Source organism: Aspergillus niger, assembly GCF_000002855.4.
Source record: "Aspergillus niger supercontig An02".
Taxonomy (NCBI): Eukaryota; Fungi; Ascomycota; class Eurotiomycetes; order Eurotiales; family Aspergillaceae; genus Aspergillus; species Aspergillus niger.
In genome coordinates, this window is record NT_166519.1 from 1,789,780 (window position 1) to 1,799,652 (window position 9,873).

The window sequence follows — 9,873 nt, forward strand, 5'->3', positions numbered from 1 at the left end:
CAAAACATCGGAAGTCTTGCATTCTTTGACTTTCTCGTCCGAGACACGCCACCATCGATCGTTCTGCTTACGGCGTCGACGGAGCCGACTGCTGGAGCCTGAAGCTTCAACCGAAGTTGCTGGCGTACTGCGATCGCTGGTGAACGACGCGCGCGAAAATGACTTGCTCCAGCGCCCACCCTCTGTGGAGGATGAGCTGTGCGGGTCTGACACGGGCGATAGGTTCTGCTTAGATGCTGACGACTTCGAGCGAGTGCTCTGGAAAGAAACCCGTGGGCTCGATGTCGGTCGAGGAGTCGGTGACGGGGGCGGTTGCAGCTGAGAGGGACTGGTCGGTGACCCTATCGATGTCGAGATGCTGAGGGGCGCCGGTTCGCTCTCGAACGAGTTGCGAGCCTTTAGCTGAGGGCTCGGCGCTTCGGATGGGTTTTCGCTAGTTGCCCGACTCTGAGCGTACGAGCTGAATACATCTGGCGTTGAGAAGGGTGGATAAAGGTGATTACGTCGAAATGACTCGTAATGTCCGCTATGGTGGCTGCCTTTATGACAGACAATTGCCAGCAGCCTGTACCATTCTCGACTCAGGATACCACCGAGCGGCAGCCGCTCCGGAAAAGATACTTTGGCTGCATTCTTGGAAGAGCTGCTGTGGTCAAAGATCGATCGCGAAAGATGAATGGCAATGATTTTGGGAAAGGCCGTTATCCGCATATGTCTCGCAATCTTTCGTTTAGGGGCGAGGTCAGAAGGTGGCAAGATTACACCCTCTAAAGGACCTTCTGGATTTGTAGCGAGGGCCGTCTGGATTCGCTCAATTTCTGACTCAAACCTAGCTCGGTCATCTTTGGAGCGGGTCCGGTGCAATTCCTGCGTCTTGAACTCAAGAGCATGCTGCAATCGACATTTGTCGCATTTGAAGTCTTCAATGTATTCAGTTTTGAGTAAACCGTCAAAGCAGGCGCTAAGCGTCGTAGAGCTCTTTTGAGGCACTTGCAAGGTCAGATTTACAAAGGAGGTCTGATTAGGCTTGTATTGATAGTGGCAAAACAGGCACTCGATCTGGGACTCGAGCTTTCCTTCGAAAGGGAAGCCGTACTCATGGTCGATTTCTTTGAGTTTATTGTCGATAATAGCGGGTAAGCCGTTCTCAGATCCGTCATCAATCCGCACCTCAACTTCCGCAGGGACTTTGGGAGAAGATTCATCGCCTGATTTTACCGCCTCCGGGCCTGACGACAACTCTGGTATGGCCTTCGCTCGTAGTCGTGCTTTCACGCCGGCATGGTACTCATCGCAAAGTCTTTCTGCGACAATCTGCAAGAACTCCTGCGCATCTTGCTGGCTACGGCTGATCCGCGTCCGATAGGCGTACTCAAGAGACTGGATGAAGGGTCGCGCGGAGATGGTTTTCTTGTAGATCGGGCGTTCGTTCAGTCGGTCGAGCATCTCCTTGAGAGCTCTGGTAATACTCCCCTGTTGCAATTCCCTTATCCTGTCCGGCTTCGCATCCCGAGGCATATCAGCCGGTGGAGGAAGTTCATTATATATATCAGAACCGTCTAGTTCACGCTTGTGGAGCTCTCTGATCAGGTAGACACGCAGATCACCGAGCCCTGCAAGAGCCTGCAGCACCGAGTTGATGAAGCAGTCATTGGCGGGGTTGGACAAGCCAACAATGTTTTTCTTGCGGGAACTGTCCTGTGACTCGTCTCCATCGATAGTGTAGTTGGGGCCGAAGACGTAGAATAAAGCAATAGCCGCAAGAGATGCTCCGGCCGCGTAAGCGGCGACAGTGCTCGATTTTTCCTGCATCGCACCTTATATGTGCCAGACGGTGTAGCTGAGGAGAGGAGGATTGGGATTCGGAGAGAAGCGGTCGTCGACGTCAATGCTATGGTTGATCCATCGAAAGATGTGCCATGAAGCTGCGTAGTTCAAACAGACACGGAACTCCGGTGCCAAGAAGACGAGCCAAGCCGAAATTTTCCCTCCTGCACTTGTATCCTTTCACATATACACAGGCTTCAGGGATCCATGGGATCAGAGGGGAGATTTATCAGTTGTCGATGGCTAAGAGCGGGATAACCGTCAGCAGTAGTTCCCCCATACAACCGAGGGTGTGGAGAGGGCATGGGGTAATTTCAGGTAGACAGGAGGGGGGCCGCCAATGACAGCGTTCTCACCGAAATAGAGTAATGAGGCGGCTGGTATCCCACTCCGGTGCATGCCAAACACGAGAATATTCGACGAACCTGTTCGACGCGGTAGCCGCAATGGAAGACTTCTCGTTGGATGGGCGGTAGCAGGGCTGCTTCTCTGTTTTCCTTGGTATTCTCGGATGTTTCTCAGCGCCGAGCACCCGCCATGCTCAGCGCACCGACGGGAGACATCGGCGTTTCCCACGGCGGTTCATGATCCCCACATTACTTTTTTGGATTTCACTATGGATCAACTATTCCGCAGATCTGAGGATCAACGAAAAGTTCCCAGTGGCAGTCCTCGTAGTCCGCAAAGCTGTAGTCTTAGAAGACTGGGATGGTTGCAAGCTTGAAGGGCTCACTCCTGTCGATAGAGCACGCGGATCCCTTGCTGCCTCCTGTAATAGCATGCATGGCGAGGCTCAGTGTAACGAAGCAAGCGTATTATCAAGCTGACAACCACTGCGAGTACATGGCAAGTTAGGTGAAGAGCACGAACTCCGATCGAATCCCACGAGAAACAATGATGTGCGGGGGTGCCCGGTGTGATCGGGGTGAGAAGGGGGAGGGGCACTCGAATGTTCTATTTGCCTGAGCCTCCGCCTCAGCCCGAGTCACGAAACAAAGGAAATCTACCACGCGAAATACTAGCACTTTACACTCTGTGGGAGGTTACTCCATAGTACATGATTCTACTCTAACAACACTTTTTGTTGCCTCTATTCTAGTCAATAGTCTCATATCATAACATGCTAACATCCATAAACCATCGAGATTTTCAGGAAAGCATCGTATCAATCGGTAACCATAATACACGCAAAAATCCTTTTTTCAGAAGCCAGCCTGATTTCAGAGAAGTGCATCATTTAGGCCCGCAGGGACTCGGGCAGCGTAGCAACCTTTTCATTGAAAAGATCCTCAGCCTGCTTCCAGACGCGGGCGTTTTGCCGGTCCTTCAGCTGGAGCAAGCTGGGGAGCAAGGCTTGGCTGAACATCTCCGAGCTCTCGCGGGGCAGAAGAGACGGAAGGTGATCGATGCTGATCACACTCAGGCCAGCGACCTGGTTTCCACCTGCCAATGTGACGGGGACAGTAGGCTTATCAAAGGTAGTAGTGATAGAATACACAGGGAGAGGGTTGTGGGGGTTGGTACTATCGGTGAGAAGTCATACAATGGTCAGCGGAATCCTCAAGGTTGGAGAATAGGAGCCTTACGTATCAGCGCTCACATCGCAGATGACCGACAAACGGCGTTTCGGTGAAGTGAGGGTCTCTGGAGTGACGAAGGGTGGGATCTGTGCGCTGAGGTAAATGCAATTGACGAGAATATCGACATCCTCGACGATTTCCCTGAAAGGACCGCCTGCAATTGATGTTAGTGCACGATAACGACAGAAAGCTAAACACAACTGACCCTTCTTGGTTTCCTCAATATCCCACCGAACGATGTCGGAGTCGGGAATACCCACGTCCTTGGCGAGCTGCACAGCACCACTACCACAACGGCCGAGCTGTGAAATTGTCAGAAGTGTTGCTGTATGAGACAAGACGGGTAACTCACGGCGCCAATGACAAGAATCTTGGGAGAGCGGCCAGACTGCTTCTTACCATCCTCGAGGGATTTCTTGACCGATTCGATCAGGGCATCCTGGTTAATGTACGGGACCTCTCCGGGCAAAGGCTCGCCCTCAGGGTGCGTCAACTGCCAAGCCCAGTTCTTGACTGCCAAAGCGGAACCTGCATAACCAGCAGACCAACCGAAAGCTAAGGCATAATATCAGCTGCTGTAATGGGACACATTTAAAGCATAGTCCTTACCAGCGACTCTCCGACCAACATCATCGGTAAGGAATTCAAGATCCAAGAGAGTACCACCTCCCCGAGGCCAACGGCTGAGTACCTGCTCCCAGCCACCCTGCTGCTTGTAGCAGTGGGCAAAGGAGATGTGAACGTGTTCAAGGGGGAAATCATCCTCAGGGAGCTCCTTGAGACCCAGAATGTAGGCATCCTTAGGGGCATCCTTCACCCAGGAGCCTTCCTCCACCAGCGGTGCGCCAATCTGTAAGATGGAGAGGTGAGATTCCGTACGGATGAAAGGGCGACATGCTTTCCACGCATACCTTCGCAAAATCTTCGTCTAGAAAGGAATAGACATGTTAGACAGGCTCTGAAAACCGAGTGTAGAGATAGCAAACATTAAGGGATACACCTGCTAACCAGCCGCAGTGTACCCCTAAACGTCATTGTGATTGTGATATAGGAAGTCAGTCTTACCATCAAAAATCCGTTGGGTAGAGCGCTCAACAGTCACTTCATATCCAGCATCCATAAGAGCCTTGCAGGTAGTCGGTGTCACTGCAGCATATCAGCATCCCAGAGTAATGTGCAATTGGCTTGAGGTCTAATGCTCACAGGCAGACCGAGCCTCGGCGGGCTTGGTCTCGGCACGCAGCCAGATCTTGTTGGAAGACATGGTTATAATATGACAATTGGTTGTTATCTGCAGAGAGTAGATGTTCAGAATCAGATATTTTAGCTTTCTCGACGAGAAATTAATGCTATTGCTGCTGGACCTATGACACAGACTTGCCCCTCTGGTGATAGCGGGGAAGAAGAGTGGTTGTTCCGTCCCGGAATGTGACTCAGCGTGCACTGTCATCGCCGATTTCGGCGATTTGTGATACCGCGATTACAAGACGTCAGCCCTAGAAACGGCTTATAGTTAATAGAAGTGGTAGACATGGCTACGATAGGGCTGTTTTCGATGGCATAGAGAATCGTTCGGCTTATCATACTAATCAAATTCGTATTCAGCTATTCGAGGCAATGATTGTCTCGTACACAAGCGGTGCCCTAACCTCCATCTATTTCCCGACAAGTGCCATCTTGGTGAAAGCCCGCTACTAACGTCATTGAGACAAACGATTAGACGGTTCAAGGAGCAACCTTAGTGCGACTGCGAGTTCGACTACTAATTCCATCCATGGGAGGGTCTCTTTTGGCAGGCTCCTTTGCAACTTTCGATCGCCCATCCTTCTTCTTGTCCCCATTTGTAGTTTGGCCTTTCTTGGTGTGCTTCGCAGTCGTAGGAATTGATGGAACGGTCTTTGGCCCGTTCTTCTCCGCATCATTCTTTTTCTTCTTCTTGGTTGCAGGCTCCGTTGCATCATCGGCGCCAGTTTTGGCAGCTTCCACTGTCGTGGGTATTACTTCGTGCTCCCGCTTTTCACCCACATTCGACTCGGTAACAGATTCCTTGGGAGCTGTATCTGCAGATGTGGGAACCTGTGAGTGGGGTTTCGTCTCATCGGTAGATTTCACTTCATTAAAGGTCTTGATGTCTGAAGTAGGTTTGCTCTCATCGGCAGGCTCAGTTGCGCTGGATGGCTGCGCTGGGAGATTGGCGCCATTTGTTGGCTCTTGTTCTTCTAAATTGTCAGTATATCAGTCTGAAGTATATAACAAGGCTTGGCAAGGGGCGACCACAAGACGAGAGGTATAGAAAGCCAGTCCTTGACATACCTGATAATTTGTTGGAAGTATTGCTGGGTTCGGAAGCCATAACTGCCCGCAATTACTAGATAATGCGGGAAATTATGGGGTTTCGTCAATGGTGTCCCGGCTTGCCTGCGAATCTTGTGATCGCAAATGATATGCGACTGGTATGCCGATTAATGCCCGAAGTAGTAGCTGAAGATCATCTGTTCAGACGAAGCGGTTGTTGGGAGAAGGTCCGAGAAGAAGACGAGGTGAGGTTGCGTCGTGACGTTTACTAAGGCACGATCAGGGGCGCTAACCCGATTCACGCGGAACTCAATCTCGGCTGTCCCCTCTTCCATTCCAGATCAAGAAATGAAAAGAACCACTAAGAATTGCACCGATGCTCAGTCCGAGGGGGGAGAGATAAGCCCTAGTTGCACCGGGGTTGTCGTTGGAGGTAAGCACGCCAAGAAAGAGGAGAAAGCATCCCTTAGCGGCAGGAGTGGAGTCCGATGCGGAGTATTAATGTCGGGGGGGATTGGTGTTTTGGTGTGACTGTCGCAATGACAATGCTGCTGGCTGGCTGACGGCGAAACATGGCTGACGAATCTCATCCCATCGATCTGCGCGCTTCCGTTAGGATCCGTGACGCAAATTAGCCCAGTTAAGGAGCTGCATTGCATGGAGACTTTTCGCAAATTATTCCACAAATGCTGTAGAAGAATAATTACATCAATCAGGTCCACGCCATGTCTACTCGGAGTAGTCGAGAAAGCAAAGCCTTTTCATCTGCGGATGCTTCATGCTCGACCTTCGCCTTATCCGTGTCTGACACGTGCTGCAGGATACCTGCCAACCATGTGGCATCTCCCCGCTTCCCCTGGTCCATCAAAAGACGGAGCGCGACCGAGCCACTGCGCACAAATACCTCTCGTAGGCCTGCCGGCCACGTCTGCAAAGTTGGCATATCCTTATTATACACATACCGAAGAAAGGGTTTCGGATCGGGTACTGTGGGATGGTAGAGAGCCACCGAGGCAGTGACAAAGTCCGTACACACCGTAGCGATCACCCTGGCGTATTCTTCATAAACAGTTGCAGAAACCATCTTTTCATCATTTGGTACTTCCCGACTGACCTGCTGAAACAGGTATTTACCGGCATGTCGAAGAAGGTTTTTCGTGTCACGTCTGTTATGCAGATCCTCCATGGAGAAATACATATCTCCTACCTGGACGTAGTATCGCATAGCGGAGGCCAAGCCACCCCCATATTGATTCTCAGCGGCCAAAAAATCGGTCAAAAGGTTTCTAGCAACACGCTCGGCGAGGCTTCGGCTGATATGGCCGTTGAAGGCCCGAAGATCGGTATTGGCCAACATTTTCAACCATAGCAGAACAGTATCTTGCATGCCCTCCGCAACCATGAACTTTACCAAGGTGGCAGACGTCTGTCGATGATCAAATATCTTTAACCGATCTCGCCAACCTGATGCAAGCCACCAATTGACAACTTTGGTCCCTGCTCTGGAATCTTTCATGGCCTTGACAAAGTCATCACCGGTACCTCTTGCAAGCATTAACTGATACTGCAAGCATTGTAGAAGGTCGCCTTTAGTGACATGTCCTGCCGCCGCCAATTCGTCGAATACCACCATAGGCTCTGTCAACATTCTTCGTTGTTTGGCATCGCGCATGCCTGACGCATTGCTGGAGATGGGAGACGCCGATGGGGCTACCCGGAAAAGCGGGTTGTCCAGGATGTTGTGGAGAAGCCTATCCGTCGCATGAGCAGACGAATGGGGGTTTTCTGGTGAATTCTCGGCAGAAGTTTCATTACGGTCGGATGTAGAAGGGTTGTTGGTCGGATATTCACGATCGAGCTGACGACGGAAGGAGGATGTGATGGCATTGAGGAGTTGCTCGGACTGACGAGGGGTACGGGGGAGCGGAAGATGCAATTTAGACCAAGGATATTTGACGGCCGGGGTGGCCCTCATAATGGAAGAATTATCACACACGCAGCGCCTGTCGCAAAAAGTAGCTAGATAATGGTAAACGAAGGCTGTCGATACTGGCTGGACCCCTTCTGCTGGGGACAAGTCCCGGGCTGCGCCTTATCCAGCAAGTCACGAGTGAGTTTGGCCCGAAACGACGGGCGGTGAGTAAGGGCTGCCGGTGCCACCTCACCACGCGATCAGCCTGGCTGTGAAAAGGAAGGGAGCTGAAGATGATCTATCCCTCAATTGGAGTTGACTGGTCGACCAGTCGGAATTTCAACAGATGTAGGATATACAGAATGGCAGGTGCCGGTCCGCCACGAATTTGAAAGAACCATCCTGGCTCATATGATTTCCACAATGCCATCGTCATAATACTAGGAATAGTACGGAGTAGTGATGACGAAATCATCGACAGAGCGAACCCAAAGACTCGGAACGCCCATCAGGCGAGGTGGTACGAGGTAAGTAACATACCGATTGGTAGAGCAGCTCTACCTCACTAAAAAGAGTAAGTACCATCTGGGACCATCATCTCCAATCACATTTCCTGCAATCGCACCAGTAGCACTGTAGCTAAGCAAGAAGTCAGTTGGCAAAGTAATAGTAAGTAGTAGTACTATCCCAATGATGGGTGGTAAATTGGACGCGGTAAGGTAAAGCAGGTAACACTGCCCAGGACCGCATGCTCGCTAAAAACGGGGCGCGGGCAACCAACGCGACCGACCGAAAGTCGCCTTCTCTTCCCCTTCCGTCCCATCCACACCTCGAACCCCATCCATTCAATGAACTCGATCTGCTGCTAAGTAGTAGTCTTTCCCTACTAAACTTTCTGCACCTCCTCCCCCTTCACCTCTAATTATTATTTCCTTTTTATCTTTTCTTGTGTCTTTTGCATCCTTTTTCTATCTCTCGACTCTTTCGGTCTCTTTCTTCTCCTCTTTCCTCCCTCCCAAAACAAAATCCCGGCGGCCCTTGTGTGCCCTTAGTGGTTCTGGTGCTGACCTCTCTCGTGAGGCTGCATCTCATCATTGCTACCGTACTAAGTTACGACCTTTTTACCCGCTTTTTCTTCCCACTAGCCGCACCTTGATTTCCTCCCTTCGTCCACGTTGGGTCCTCTCCGATTCCTTCATCTTATTTCTCCATACGGGAGAACCATAAATACCATCAACAGATATGTCTGAAGTTCAAACAAGGCCTTCTGCCTCTCGTGGCAGGGTATCTGCCCGTGGTGGCCGTGGCGGCTATAGCTCCAGAGGTGGTCGAGGTGGTAGCAGATCCACAAAGGCAGACAACTCAGACGGCGCACCCACCGCATTTGAAGACGAGGGAGAACTTGGTCAGATGAAGAAGAAATACTCGGATACTCTGCCCATGCTGAAGGAGCTGTTCTCTGATTGGACTGATGAGGATCTGGTCTTCGCTCTGGAGGATGCAAATGGTGACCTTGAGGAGGCAATTGATCGCATTAGTGAAGGTATGGTTCCCTACTGCTACTTGGGATAGCTCAGTGCTTCTGGGTTTTGCTGACGCTGCTGCTTCTATTCGCACAGGCAATGTCGCTCAATGGGGCGAGGTAAAGAAGAAGACTACGGACCGCAGCCGCCCTAAGACCAAGGAGGTACAGAGCACTCCTGTCGAGACAGTCGCCCCCTCGGTTCGAGGTCGTGGCCGTGGTGGCTTTGAAAGTCGTGGTCGCGCCCGTGGTGACCGTGGTCGTGGAGGTCGTGGTGGTCGGGCCGGTGCTCATACCAATGGAACTCGCACGGAGAAGCCAGCTGTCGCCACTTCTGTCGAGGAGACCACAGCTACGACTACGACTGCTCCTGAGCCTGCCGCGGCTATCAAGTCCGAAAAGACCGTCGATGCCGAGCCAGCTGCTGCAGAAACTGTTGACGACAGCGCTAAGGAGGCACCCAAGAGCAGTGTGATCCCGGAGGGCACAAAGAAGGGTTGGGCTAGCTTGTTTGCCAAACCGGCGCCGCCGCCTCCTCAGAAGAAACCTGCCGCTCCTGCTCCTGCTCCTGCTCCTGCTGCCGCTGCCGCTCCTGCTACCACCGCTGCCCCTGCCCCTGCCCCCGAGAAGCCTGCTGCTGCGCCTGTAACGGAGCAGAAGCCAGCTGAACCCGCACCAGCTCCTGCCCCAGCCCCGGCTCCCGCCCAGGCTCCTGTTCCCGTCCCAATTCCTATCCC

At 51.9% G+C, this 9,873-nt stretch overlaps 5 protein-coding genes across 5 annotated transcripts; 1 reads left to right on the forward strand and 4 right to left on the reverse strand.

Annotated features, from left to right (window-relative positions):
- Window positions 1-2: 2 nt before the first annotated feature.
- On the reverse strand, window positions 3-1,812 carry An02g07490 (uncharacterized protein; the record flags this gene model as incomplete). Its single annotated transcript, XM_059746413.1, has 1 exon — window positions 3-1,812. A coding segment is annotated over one exon (1,810 nt), but the record flags the coding sequence as incomplete, so codon positions are not given.
- Window positions 1,813-3,064: 1,252 nt separating this feature from the next.
- On the reverse strand, window positions 3,065-4,671 carry An02g07500 (uncharacterized protein; the record flags this gene model as incomplete). The annotated part of the gene is made up of 8 exons (XM_001399847.3): window positions 3,065-3,350; window positions 3,414-3,561; window positions 3,613-3,709; window positions 3,760-3,962; window positions 4,017-4,257; window positions 4,319-4,335; window positions 4,473-4,553; window positions 4,611-4,671. The coding sequence occupies 8 exons, from the start codon at window positions 4,669-4,671 to the stop codon at window positions 3,065-3,067; spliced, it is 1,134 nt and encodes a 377-aa protein (XP_001399884.1).
- A 461-nt stretch (window positions 4,672-5,132) lies between these two features.
- On the reverse strand, window positions 5,133-5,760 carry An02g07510 (uncharacterized protein; the record flags this gene model as incomplete). Its single annotated transcript, XM_001399848.3, has 2 exons — window positions 5,133-5,623; window positions 5,721-5,760. The coding sequence occupies 2 exons, from the start codon at window positions 5,758-5,760 to the stop codon at window positions 5,133-5,135; spliced, it is 531 nt and encodes a 176-aa protein (XP_001399885.1).
- A 654-nt stretch (window positions 5,761-6,414) lies between these two features.
- On the reverse strand, window positions 6,415-7,677 carry An02g07520 (uncharacterized protein; the record flags this gene model as incomplete). Its single annotated transcript, XM_001399849.3, has 1 exon — window positions 6,415-7,677. The coding sequence occupies one exon, from the start codon at window positions 7,675-7,677 to the stop codon at window positions 6,415-6,417; it is 1,263 nt and encodes a 420-aa protein (XP_001399886.1).
- Window positions 7,678-8,856: 1,179 nt separating this feature from the next.
- On the forward strand, window positions 8,857-9,873 carry An02g07530 (uncharacterized protein; the record flags this gene model as incomplete). The annotated part of the gene is made up of 2 exons (XM_001399850.3): window positions 8,857-9,157; window positions 9,234-9,873. Coding segments are annotated over 2 exons (941 nt in total), but the record flags the coding sequence as incomplete, so codon positions are not given.